Raw genomic sequence first — 13,626 nt, forward strand, 5'->3', positions numbered from 1 at the left:
CTGTTGCTTAAATGTATTGGTGTACTGACAAAAGGGAAGGTTTTTATCAACAGTAAAAGCTGTAAAACTTACCAAATACTGTTAAAAGTTCAAAATCTATGCCCATTTTCCAGCCTTCCAATGCAATGGAGTCTTTGCTGGGCTCATTCTGGCCCCGCGCCTTATGTTTGACACCCTGGTTTTGCATATCGCTTCAGATGAAGCTGTGGAAAGTCAGATCAACCAGCTTCTGACAATTTAAAGACACAGCTGTTCTGCTTTATTGATTTTGACACCATTGTCTTAAATAAGAAAACTAAAACAGAAAAAAGTGCTAATTTATGTTAATTAGTACATTTTTTGACCCTTCTGTGCTGCTGGCCGACTGATGTACTTAATCACAATAAGAAAGTTAAAAAAATAGTAGTTTATGTGGAAAAAATGGGCAATTTTACCCTGTTGCCAGGTGATTGCTAGGTATGTATAAAACAAAGCTGAGTTGGTGTTAGCGCTGTGAAATTAAAATGATAAGATGCTTTCATAAAGTGTTGTAGCTGCATAAAGGCTAAAAACACGTCATTGCCAGGCAATTTATTGGCGTATAAAAATATAATATATATGTATATATGCTGAGTACAGATGAAGTCCATATGTGTATGTATGAGTAGATAACTACTGAGCTGGTGGAATGTTTTAACTAACACCTAAAGGAATTTACATCAAGTTTTTATGATGGCTCTATAGAGACGGTAAGAGTGGATTGTTATCTACATGTCATGCTCTGCTCTGGTCCTACCAGTGGGAGCCTACAGGGTGCCTTGGATGTCTGAGGAAACTAATGTGGGCGGTTTGTTGTCCTCTGGGTCTGAAGTGGTCTACATCTACAGTATAGGATTATCAGAAGAGAAGCGTTGTATGTGGGTAGATTCAGTACTTATTTCTCAGGGGAGGCCAGAGGAAAAAGAAAACAGTAGGAAGAACAGTGTACAGTCCAAAGAACAGCATAATGTTCAACAGTTGATCGAAGATAGTGTGCTATTTATTAGCATGCATGCTCTGTGTAGTTGAAGTAGCTAGCTTTGATTTGCACACATTGTTAATGCACTGAATAAATTGACTATTTTACAGAAAATGGCAGTTTGTATTCTCTATTGCATCCAAATGGGTGTCCTTAGAGATGGACTTTGAGAGAGGTGTAGATAGAAGGACAGATAGAAGGAAAAGAGGTGAGAGGAGAAGAAACACTTTAATAATAGAAACCATTTAGTGAGGGAAAAAAAAGAATTTTCTTTCCTTTTTTTTTGTGATCCTTTCAGCAAGTAAATGAGGCGAGGTATGCGTCTTGGTTTGATTTGTCTGCTAGGCCCCATGTCCGTTTATTGAGATTGAGAGTGTTCCCTGAGCGCAGTAATGAACCATTTTATGATTCATTATCCCGCTGCTGATTCCTGCTGCCAAGTCTGCAAACTTTCTAATTAGCTTAGGTCAAACATTCATACAGTTTTCTTCTAATTATCATTGCCTATTACAAAATGGACATCACAACACAACCACTGAGGAATAAACTGAGGTGGCTGGCGTTGTCCATGGAGGAAAAGGTTGCAGAAGTAGTGGGGCGCTCCAGGGATTCGCTAAATAACTGTAATGTAAGAAGGGCTTTGGGAACATGATCTCACATAACAAATAAGCACAAATATTGATTAAAAAATAAGTATAAAAGCAGTGAGAAGATATATGCAGGGGTTAAAGAGGCCCATAATGATCCAGAATGGCTTTTGACACCTTCACATAACAAGCAATTAAATCTGGTAGGCAGGTTCCTGCATATTACTGGTGAATGAATGAATTTTTCGTGTGGTGCAGCCCAACATTGCTTTCAGAGATACCTGCTCAGTAATAAGAAAATAATGAAATGATTGCATCTTTTTTTTCTCATCCCTGTAATGTGTTCATGGTGCAGATGTAAAGTTGCGGTCGCTGTACTTGAGCGTCTAGCTAGCTCAACAAATCTCAGCAAACACTGTGCTGTCGGTCACAAAAATGTGTCGGCAAGCTTTGTTCTGTGTAGGGGTTAGAAAATCAGCCATAGAGCTTGTAAAAGGATTTTTATATGTATTCTGCTCTATTGTAGTTAAAAATCCCTAGTTGTTTAGCTTCATTTTCACTGTGTTTCATGACAATGCTTGCATAAGGAAGTTGCCACAGGAAACCTCACCTTTGCTGAGTTTGCTGAGTTTGCTGAGATAAGCTTGACCAGTTCCTGTTGTGACAGTTGAACGTATATGCTTATCACCTTGTAAGGAGTTGTTTTGTACTCACAAGGGGTGGCGCCCTGAAATGTGCTACGTAAGAGCTGTCTATAAATAAAGAGAGAACCGATGTCCCGGCGCGTGTCTCTTCGGAGACATTGCCCATGTAAGATCTACATGTCTGAGTCTGTCTTTCTTGCCTCCTGAGTTTCCTCTTTACAGAGCTCGAGACACATCTGCTTATATGTTGAAGGCATTTGGCCAAATATACAAAGAGCAGTAAATAAAAGCTGATCACAGACTCACAAAAACACGTTATGTGACTTATTCCTTACTAATTCTTTTCCCATGATGCATTGCTCCCCCCCCTACATATATATACTATTTATAAATAGATAGACATCTGTGTTCAGTGTTGCATGTTGAAATTTGAAATTATAGGATGTTATAAATGAGTCTTTTTTTTTAATTGTGTGTAAATGTGTGTGTATTGTACACATAATTTGGGAATACATTAGTGCTAGCTGGAGAATAAGCAGCCACTGTTCCCAGCAGGGAATAAAGGAAACCACCACTGAATGTGGGAAGGCCTTTCATGAAATTTGAAGTTTAAATCCGCCGCATGCTGCTTCTTTTCCAGCAGCCTAACGTCATCTTGTCAGTTTGCTATTGTAGTCAGGCACAGTCACAAACTTGGTTATTAGAAATGAATGGCTACAACTGGCTGATTGTGTGTGCAGATGAAAGAGCAGAGCTTAAATGTTCTGCATGGTACGATTAACCCTCCCACCCCATCCTGCACACACACACATGGACACACCATAGCCATTGTTACCACCCCTTTCTATACTTGGTTGTCTGTCTTCCACCCACTGCTTCATTCAAAATTGTCAATTTTGCTTTGCACTCAACCGATATTTTGTCAAAGTATGCCATACTTTTTAAGGCGAATTTTCTCCCATTTATGCAGCCACTGGCTGCATTGCAACCTTCTGGGTGTACCCAACCTGAGATAACAAATTGCTTTTATCAACTACGAAGGGGAGAACAAAAACCTGGTTATAATGAAGGGTTCTTCCTGTTAAAAGGGAGTTCTTTCTCCCCAGTGTTAACGAGTGCTTGCTCATAGGGGATCATCAGATTTTCCCTATAAGATAAATATGTCAGGTGTGCTGTATGATGGTTTTTCTCATCTGTTAGCTATGTCAATATAACATAGAAATGAACATACATGCTTTTATTCCATCAAATTTTGTATCTTTAGTTTCTGAAAAGAATCAGATTTCCCTAATATTTGTTATTTGTAGTTATGTATTTACTCATTTTCATTCTGTAAATTCTGCTTGGATCAGCTGGTTTCTATATTTGTTGCATTTCAAAACATGTTGCCAAAAGAAATTGCTGAGTGCCCTCTGGTGGACAATCTATGCAATGTCAACACTGATAACAGGGTTGAAGGGTGTTTTTCCCCCCATTTCTCCTTTATTTAATTTAACTTTGCTTTATGTTAGGATGACACTTTTAATTTATCAGCCTTTATAAATGCTTTTACAAAAAGATCAGTAAATGGCTAACATCGGCAATAAAATCAGCCCACTGATTAATCGATCCCCTTCTACTTGAGATCTGAGCATGCTGTTGTTAGCGTCAAAAATAAGCGAAAGACCCACCTGTGCAAGCTTGATTTTGTTTAGTTTTGTCTCTTTTAGTTGTTGTATCTACACATTTTTATCTATTTTATAGCATGCTGTGAGGCACTCTATGATTTTTCTTCTTGAAACAAGCTATATAAATACATTTGACTTACATTACCTCACAGTCTAAAGCACCTTTAAATGACTGCAGTTTTTAACTTGTACTGTATAAGTAAAATTGAAATGAACTGAAAATTGAATTTGCACAATAATACATTTCTGTACTTCTCAGACTCTGAAGTAAATTGCCTTTCTTAGACATCAACAGAAATGATCCTTTGGAGAATATTCAGGAATAATATAAACTATAAACAATGTGCAATTGACAGCATTTACTTAGGTATGAAATTTAACAGGAGGAATTAAAAAATCCCTAGTTTTCTTGTGCTCCTCACTGTTTAAAAGTTACAATACACTAGTCTGTGATTAGATCTGCTCGGGAAAGTGGTGATCCCGTTCACCTCTGCAAACGACAGATTTCACAGAATGTGTATAATTTCCAAACTGTAATGTGCATCAAATACAGCAGTGAGCATCAATGCAAAAAAAATATTTGTATCTGTCAGTCAAACTGCTGCTGACGTTGAAAATGAACATGGAGAGTCGGTTTGGTGTATATGAAAGGGTCACAGCTGAGTTCTGATAGACGGGCTCAATTTTCTTCATACAGGAAGAAGAAATAATAACGACCCCTGTTTAATTTTGTCTTTGCGTCAGATAAGTTTAAATAAAATGGTACATTTGTCATCTTAAAGCAAAAAACTATCACGCTTGAGATTTGCCTCAGTTAAATGTAAAATGCCATCACTGTCAGTGAGAAGTTATGTGTGTGTGTTTGTGCACATACAGTACATGCGCTCTTTATTTGTTTCTCACGCCCCAGGTTCCTTCCAGTAGAGGAAGCTTTGCTGTCAACTTGCTCACACCACGCTGGAGATCAACTCAGCCCCTCTCAACATCAAACCAGATTTAAATGTGTGGAAAAGAGCAAAAGTGATTTGTGGGGAAAAAAGGAAGAAAGTGGGAAAAAAGAGGAAGGGATTTAAAGTTAAAGCAAAAAAAGAAGAAAGGCGTATAAACACTGCGGGCTCTATTTTGTTCCCAAATTTACAGGCTCCGTCTCTCGCTCTCTCTCCCCGCCGACCCCCCCTCCCCGATCTCTGCCACTCACCCATCCAAACCCTATAGTGTGTGCCCAGTGAAGGGGCACTATCATTTACCTGCACACTAATTAGAACAGTCAGCACAGCAAACTCCACTTCACTCACCACCAGGCTCACAAATTACATTTCATGTGTTTGTTATTTACTGCTCTTCTTTAATTAGAAAAAGTATTTGGAGGAGCATTCTTGAGGTACGGCGAAATTTTCTCCTCTCCCCTCATCTTATTCTCTATACTGATTAGTCGTCCCTCCTCAGAGAAATTCTCTTTTGTTTCACTCTCTATAGGCACTTTCAGACCAAATAAAAAATTGTTCATAATTAAAGTAACCGCTAGAGATAATACCTCTTTTTATCATGTCTGCATTGCATGGGCCGGGGACCATTGTGGTTCTTGAAACTGTTTTTAGGATCTTTTTTTGAAGGTCCTAACATAAAATAGGTACATTTCCAGCATAAGAGTAAAGTAAGCAATGCAGGTGTACTGTGATTGGTCCATTGGGGTATATTTATTGCTCAAAATCCATGAATGCAGCAGCTAGAATAACTGTTTTAAAAAGTGTTAACCATATTAAATGATTGCACACAGCACCTCTTAATGTTAGCCTCAAGATAAGAGCAAAGAAAGTGGCGAAATTAGCTGACAGTGAAGTCCAGGCTTTATTGAGATACGACAGACAACTCATCACAGTAAAACAAAAATCTTAGCTGTCAGTTTCCCCGAATTGCTGCTAGGCATCCACTACACATTAAAGCAATGTAGAAAGAAAATGAAGAGGCTGCTTTACCGAAAGATTCAGTCACTGAATCTGGTTACCAAGTTGACTTTGTTTTACTTGAATTTTATAATACCCCATATCTAGCAAACACTTCACCAAACAAGATTTTTTTTAAAAATTGGTGAAAATATTGTATTTACGCTGGTTTTATGTAGCTTTTTGGGTTTCTGCATGATTGTGTCTTTTGTAAAGCAAGCCTTCACCCACTGTGTTCTTTTCTTAGGGTCTGTTGGCTCTGCCTTTGAAAAGAAAATAGTATTTGGAGCTCCCATCTTCACTTTTGTTGTTGCAAGTACCTTCAATTTATCGTTTTACTAAGGTTATGCATGGGGATTGGAAAAAATATTTTAGCTGATGATCTTGCAAGCTCAGTGGTAACGCTCTGTTTGCACCTCCAACTCAATGGCTTTTAATCTGCACAGAACTGTGAACGGAGTGTTGCATCACTGTATCTGGAGATTAGTATGGAGGAAGCTGCAGAAACAACAAGAAGCAGTCTGAGAGCACAAACCTCCACCAAAGCACTTCACTCTCTGGGCAGTATTTACTTTTAAGTTGCCATAACAATCAATGGCAGTAAGAATTATAGTTTTAATAGTTCTACATAGGATTATGATTAAAACTTTGGCCTTCAGATCATTCTATTGACCTTGAAGGAGAGGTCGAAGGTTAAATGTGATATGATATTTTAAATTTCGTGGTTCAGGGGGTTGGGAAGCTCATCTTGTAACCGGAAGGTTGCCGGTTCGATCCCCAGCTCTGTCTGGCTTGGTCGTTGTGTCCTTGGCCAAGACACTTCACCTACAACTGTAGTTTGCCTCCACCAGTGTGTGAATGTGAAAGTGAATGAATAGTGGAATTGTAAAGCACTTTGAGGGTCTCAAAAAGCGTTATATAAATGCAATCCATTATTATTATTACTTTCTCTATATTGACTATGCACACCACATTTGAAAGAATCATAGCTTCTAAGTTATAAGGCTTTTCAAGGCTTTGTCAATTTTCAACCAATAAGCCATTAAGTTGATCCTGAAGACCTTGGTGGATATAAACCAAATCGTAACAGATCGTTAACAAGATGACACGCTACATGATAAAAAGAAGGGACAGGAAGAAAGCAGGAGAGAGGAAGTAAGAAAAAAGGGGGCATATGGAGTAGCAATTTGGGTTGACAAGACGAAAAGCAGGAGAAGGCAGGCGGTGGATGCATCTGAGATTACCTTGAACTGTGCAGGAAGCTTTTTGTTTCTCACTTAATGTACATTTAGTATAATTTTTTTATTACGTGCTCACTGTGAAGTCTTGAAATTATCCAGCAATATTGTTTCTCAGCATACACATTGCTATTGAATTTTGTAATTGAAACTCTTCAAAAATGTGAGCGCGACAAATAACATTTTATTTATCTGAATTGTTTTGGTATGAAAGCAAAAAAGCTCACAGGCGGATATCTGAAAGTCTAGAGGAAAAACAAACATACTATTCCAACAATTTTCATGGTTGGAACCCATTCTTACAGCTTTAGCTTTTACAATTTAGTGAAATACCTGAATACATAGTGCGTTTAAAAAAACAAACGTATTTATATTTTTCTTATATCTTAACCCACTAATATTTACATGCATATCTCAGTGTTTTGCGTAATGAAAACAGTCTACAAAGAAGGATAACTAAAAACTACAATAAAAGGCAAAAACAAAAGCAGGAACATTAGAAATAAATGGTTAACATTTAGAGAACAGAGGCAGACGAGCAGGCAGAAAACACATTCACCCTGAAACTATAATATAAAGTGGAAACGTCAGGGTAACAAGACACAGCTGAACTAGAAGATGAGACACAGGGCAGTAAAACTGATTGCAAGATACAGTTAGAAGGTGAGTAACAAACTAAAGCAGGAAGTAACTGAGAGTAACTCAGCAGCATGAGACCCACACTGAGCGTGATATAGGACAAGGGTGGGCAAATCCAGGCCTCGAGGTTTTAGATGAGTCCTTCATCCATCACAGCTGATTTAAATGGCTAAATTACCTCCTCAACATGTCTTGAAGTTCTCCAGAGGCCTAACATGCGTGTTAAAATTTAAACAAGAACTAAAAGACTCAGAATACAAGTTTTGCTATAGCTGGAAAAGGCAAAATAATAAACAAAATCCAAAGGAATTAAAACCCAACTAGATTAGGGAAGTGACTGAACAAAAACTCAAACATGAGTGAAACAAAGAGCAAAATTCCAGAAGCTCAAAACCTGCCTCCAAAACCCAGGAACCATTCACTAACATTTAGTCGCTCTGTTTAAAACACAGAAATATATAATGCTTATGGTCATGACGGCGTTAATGGTTATGGCTCTTCAGAGGGTCTCGGGTAATAGGTTTAGCTCCATTACAATTATAGATTTCTTATAAGGCGCCACTTGTGTTGTTTGATGATATATTGCAGGTCGTTTTTCTGCTCTCTATGCACAGCAGTGGCGCAACGACTTGTTTCTGTAATGTTGGATTAACACAGAACATAAAGGACATAATGTTTTAGATGGGTGTTTTTTTGTTTGTTTGTTTATCACAGGTACATCACAGTGAGTAATGTGTGTACTTGGAGTTAAGGGGTGGGGTCACAGGATCGAGGTGGGAGGAGATGAGGAATGATCCCACACAGAGATGCTCCATAAATCCCACTCATAATTGTTTCCCTACTTGGTGTGCAGTCTTGCTCCATAAAGGGGGCAAAGCCAAGGGTGCTCTAAATGTCAGGGGAGCGGTGCGCTGATGAATTACCTTTTAAAGATATCAGAGAGAGGCGCATTTCATGTGAAAGATGAGGCCAACACAGTCCTCTTAGGCCCTGTCTGCCTGTGTGAGCATATTTCCCCCCCAGGGGAAATTTGTCTTTTTATCAACTGTCCAGAGAAGTCACAGCATATCCTAACTGAATAAATCAAAGAGAATTAGTTTGCTGGCTTCTCTTATCTGTGATGTGCCTGTTTTTCTGCAGAGATCACCTGCAGATGTGGGTAAATATGTGTGTGTGTGTTTGCTGAATTGGCCTGACAGTAGCGATGGCTCAAATATGAATGGTTTAGTTTCAGCTGGCAGTGTGAATGAACTGCTCTGTCATTTTTAGAGGAACAAGACTGACCAACAGTAGGGTGTAAACAAAAACTCATACATAGCTGCTGAGTTAGCATGCTTACATGGTTGCAAAGTACTAAGTAGTACGTCATGTGTTTGTGGGTGTGTTAAGCAAAGTCCTGTACATCTAAAATAACCAAATAAGATAAAACATAGGTCAGAATGACAGAGTTTAAGAAAAGAAATATGAGACAAAACAGTAAAAACAACACAGATTTAAAAAAAAGGTCAGAATTCCTTGTGATTTAAAAACCAGAGTAAACCAGAGTTCAGTTGCTACCTTGATCTTCATCGAGGCAGCTGAAACGGTGCTAGTTTTAACAGAGGTCACAGGATGTCTCGTTGCCCTTGGCCTGTCTGGGACAGCTATCATTACAGAACCGGTGCTTCTTCAGATAAGAGCACCAGGACTTCACAGCACACGGGCTGCCGCTGCAGTAACCTGCTGTGATAGCTCATGCTTAAAGGATAATACTTTTTTACACATTAATCAGATGGCTCTTTGACCACAGAGTATTGCACGGCACAGGTGAAATTGAAAAGCGTGGTTTGGTTCCCTGATAATCTCCACGCAAGTATCAGTCGAATATAGCCACTGGTGTCACTGAAATGCTTCGGAGTCTTGGAAGTGATGGCAGCAAGTTTGAAAATACATGGTTATAATGTCAGACATACTGCGAGTCTCACAAATTTCGCTCTCCACTTTAATCTCTCTGGCTCTTCATACCATCTGGATTCTTGGCAAATGTAAACACTGAGTTATGAGAGACAGAACAGAAAGCTCTTTTGCTTTCTAATTCTGGTAGAATGCAATTTATTTTGTAGCAGGCGTGTTAGTGGCATCGTTCACAAATGAATCATCAAAATAGCCACACACGCACACACACACAAACACACACACACAAAACTGACAAGGCATGAGAAAATAGAGTCCTCTAATACAATAATGTGCACAAGTCTTGAACCAACCCTCAATTCTTTATATTTTGCAAGGAAAATGGGAAAGAAGTGCACTGATTGATTGAAACATAGCTAATCACAAATGGAAATACAGCATATATGGCAAAAACAGAGCTTGGAAGTCAGTACTTGGTATGACCACCTTTGTTCTTCAGCATAGCCTGAACTCTCTTAGAGAAGCTTTCTGGTAATTTCTTTAAGTAGTCTTCAGAAATAGTTCTCCAGGCTTCTTGGAGGACATTCAAAGCTCTTGTTTGGATGGTGGCTGTCTTTAGTTCTGTTCTTTCCAAGATCCCACACTGCTTCAATAAGGCTCTGAGGAGGCCAGTCCATGGCTGATAGTGTTCCATTGTGTACTTCTCTATCCAGATATGCTTTTACTTTTACCTATCCAGATGCTATCCAGATGGTACTGCATGGCGGATCAAACTCCAATGCCATCAATTTCAATGATTCCTATTTCTTTCTTTTCTTAATCATCTGTTATTTGGTTAACACTGGTTCATCTCTTGAGTTACGCCTTTTAATGCCTGAATGGTTCATAGGTCAGTGGCTTAACAAAAACAACAACAAAACAACACAAAAAAACAACATCCGTCTGAAAATGGTCATGAACAAGGACCGGACTGAAAATGTATGGAAAAGCAGCGAGTCTAAAGAAGTGTAAAGAAAAGCCTGTTACTGTTACTCAAGACCATTTTGAACATTTTAAAAATTACAAAAAAGTCTGGCTCCTGGAAGCAAAATGTAAAGACATGCACGTATAATGTATGCATCAAAATATTGCTGAACTCATACCTTATAACTGAACCTCTGAAACTGTGTTTAACAACGTGTACGGCAAAGGTGATCCGTCATTTGTTCTTTGCTGTTACACGATCTAAAAATAAACCGAATAATCAGTTCTTTGACCTAAATAGCGTCTTAGGTTTTCAATTTAACAGTTGAACATCAAGTTTGTTTTGTGTATTTTTTTCCCTCTGCCCCCATGGGCGAGAAATTGCTTTCTTTCTTGCTGTGAAAGCAGCCAGTCACTCGTGTTAATTTTCGTGTTTCTTTCCATCAATCACCCCCCTCCCCCAAATGTGTTTTTATGTTTGTGCCCATTTGCAGGGCTGCCTCTATCCTCTTCCATTCTTCTTTTGTGTTTGTGTCTATGAATTTCGAGAAAAAAAGCATGTCGAGGAGCTCCCTTTGGTGATGGCGGCAATTTGGCTTTCATATCCTCCAAACGTTGCTTAGTGCTGCTTTATGGTGTGTGTGTGTGTGTGTGTGTGTGTGTGTGTGTGCGCGCATTTGTTTTAGGATGCAGGATACAGGTTGTTTTGAGCCACAATTTTAAAAAGACTTTGGCAGCTTTCAACTGAAACAATAAACAGTGTTATATTTTTCTATAATGTGTGACAGCTCACAGTAAAGGAGGTGAGAAGTGAATGATGGAAGGCTAGTGTCATATTTCTTACCTCTTAAACTGACAGGTTGTCAAAGACTGAGCAGTAATTGAAAAGCATGGAAAAGTGGATAATGATCGTTTATTTGTGTGAAATTCAAACGTGGGGTTGAGAAAAGCTGGACTTGTCGGTTCAGGGGCTTATCTAGCTTTGGTTGGCTGAGTAATTAAATCAGAGAAGCGAGTGAAGTTCTCCTCAGCTCAGCGCCTCGTCTTGTTTCCTCTTTAATCAGGTGGCTATTAAACCTCTGATTGCACTCCCCATCTTCTGACTTCAGCTTAGCTATTAAACACAGACTGAAAGCATTTTTTTGGTTTATGTGTGTGTGGATGCACATTGCGTCACGCAGGGATATGCAAGAATGGAAAGCATGATTTAGATCACGAGTGCAAGCAAAACAAGGACAGCGTAAAAACAACAGAAGACAGACGGAAGCAGAAAAGATGCGCGTTTTACACCTGCGTCGTGTTCCTCCACCTATTGTTGACTAGATGATGAATGCTTCTTTCCACAGTTATAAATCCATTTATGTCTGACATGTGAGATCTATGACCTTATGCTTCAGCTCAGAACACAATAATGCATCTGGTCGTGCATGCACAAGCATTTACTTTACTATATAAAGCACCTTGTGATTTAACACTATATTAATAAAGTTGAATTGAATAGTCTTTTTCCTTTTACCTGTTTCTCACCCTAATGGATGTCTGCAGAAACAGTTTATGGGCCCCTATTATCAAACATTCAGCAGTTGTTTCTTTCTCCAAAACCTGCTAGTGACAGTATGACTGTACGACCTCCTCCAAGGTCATATCAGATTCTTCCCCTGCCCTCCAAAGAAGATTTCCCAGATTAGACTAATTCCATACTCAGACGGCTACCTCCGGCCAAGCCGCCTGCATACATGCATTCTTATGTTTTAAGCTTTCTTTGCTGGTGTGGACAAGGTTATTCAGCAAGAGAGTTGACCTTTGGGTTGGTAACAGAGAAAAGCTGCTGTTATGTTACACTCAGGTCCACTATCTTTGCTGGCAACAGCCATTAAGCTAGTGTTGTTTTCACCTTGTGGGTCTGTCTTGGTACGTGTGTCATCTGAGGAAAACTTTATCCAGGAGACACCTGCTGAAAAGAGAACAAGCGCAATGATGTCTTTGATTTCTTTGTAGTAATCTGTGTTTCCGTGGGGTTTTTTTAGCACTGCAACCTTGCAACAGACCATAACAAAACTTTACATACATGCATGAGATCATGCAGTATTAACAAGTATTGACAAGTGACTACTTTTTTTTCTTAAGAAAATCAGCATGCCGAGAGGCATTGAGAGTTGTGTGACCCCCTTAAATAATGGGGTCTACTTACATCTTTGGATTTCTGCAATTTGATGAATAACAAAGCCTTTGGTGCCTGAGTTGCATCTATTGTGCACCAAAAAATGCAAAAATCACTAAAAAAAAAGAACAAATCACTGTAAGGCTAAAGCCTGCGTAAATATCTGTTCCAATTAGCCATAGTGAGTCTTTTCTCATGTGCTTCGCTCTCTGTGTTTTCCCCCAGCCCCCGTCATCCTTAATGAATTAAACTGGACCCAGGCACTGGAGAGGGTCTTCATTGAAAACCGTAGGGAGGACAGCTCTCTCCGCTGGCAGGTGTTTGGGAGTGCCACAGGCATGACACGATACTACCCAGGTAGGCTGCAGAGTACTGAGTCAACAGTGATGCCTCAGTCATAACTTACTGCAAGATAGAGTCTAAATTGACCCCAGGGCTCCTCAGCTGGAGAACATTGCCAATCTCTTATCAGATGGCTCTACTGGTAACTTGATAGAGAGACTGAAATTATGATTACCTTGATCTAATCTGATCTGAAACATCCTACAGTGCACTGGATGGGCTATAATTTGTTTTCTTGTGCTCTCTAGCAACTCCATGGAGGGCACCCAACAAGATTGACCTGTACGATGTCCGCAGAAGACCATGGTAAGTGCCCTCTTTATACAGAACTCCTGTCCACAAGTCATTATTTGCATGCTTTGTTGCGCTATTATTAATGCCTGCTGGTCTTTTTAAGAAGAATAGGAAAACAGCTGCCTTTACTTAGAGCCAGATATGTAAGTGGTGAATGCAAAAATTGTATTATTGTCCTTTAACACTGCACAGTGTTGCTCATAAATAATTTGGATCATCATTAAATGAACTCAGCTCAGGCCAGCTTACAGTATAACC

General features: G+C 39.3%; 1 protein-coding gene across 2 annotated transcripts in view; it reads left to right on the top strand.

Moving 5' to 3' along the window:
* The window catches only part of cacna2d2a (calcium channel, voltage-dependent, alpha 2/delta subunit 2a), a 169,823-nt gene that overhangs the window by 110,700 nt on the left and 45,497 nt on the right, over window positions 1–13,626 (top strand). For both annotated transcript variants that reach the window (XM_039612357.1, XM_039612358.1), the window contains 2 exons: window positions 12,958–13,089; window positions 13,323–13,380. In XM_039612357.1, coding sequence (XP_039468291.1) covers window positions 12,958–13,089; window positions 13,323–13,380 — 190 coding nt within the window. The remainder of the gene's footprint in view (window positions 1–12,957; window positions 13,090–13,322; window positions 13,381–13,626) is intronic.

This window comes from Oreochromis aureus, linkage group 5 (assembly GCF_013358895.1).
Source record: "Oreochromis aureus strain Israel breed Guangdong linkage group 5, ZZ_aureus, whole genome shotgun sequence".
In the NCBI taxonomy this organism is placed as follows: domain Eukaryota; kingdom Metazoa; phylum Chordata; class Actinopteri; order Cichliformes; family Cichlidae; genus Oreochromis; species Oreochromis aureus.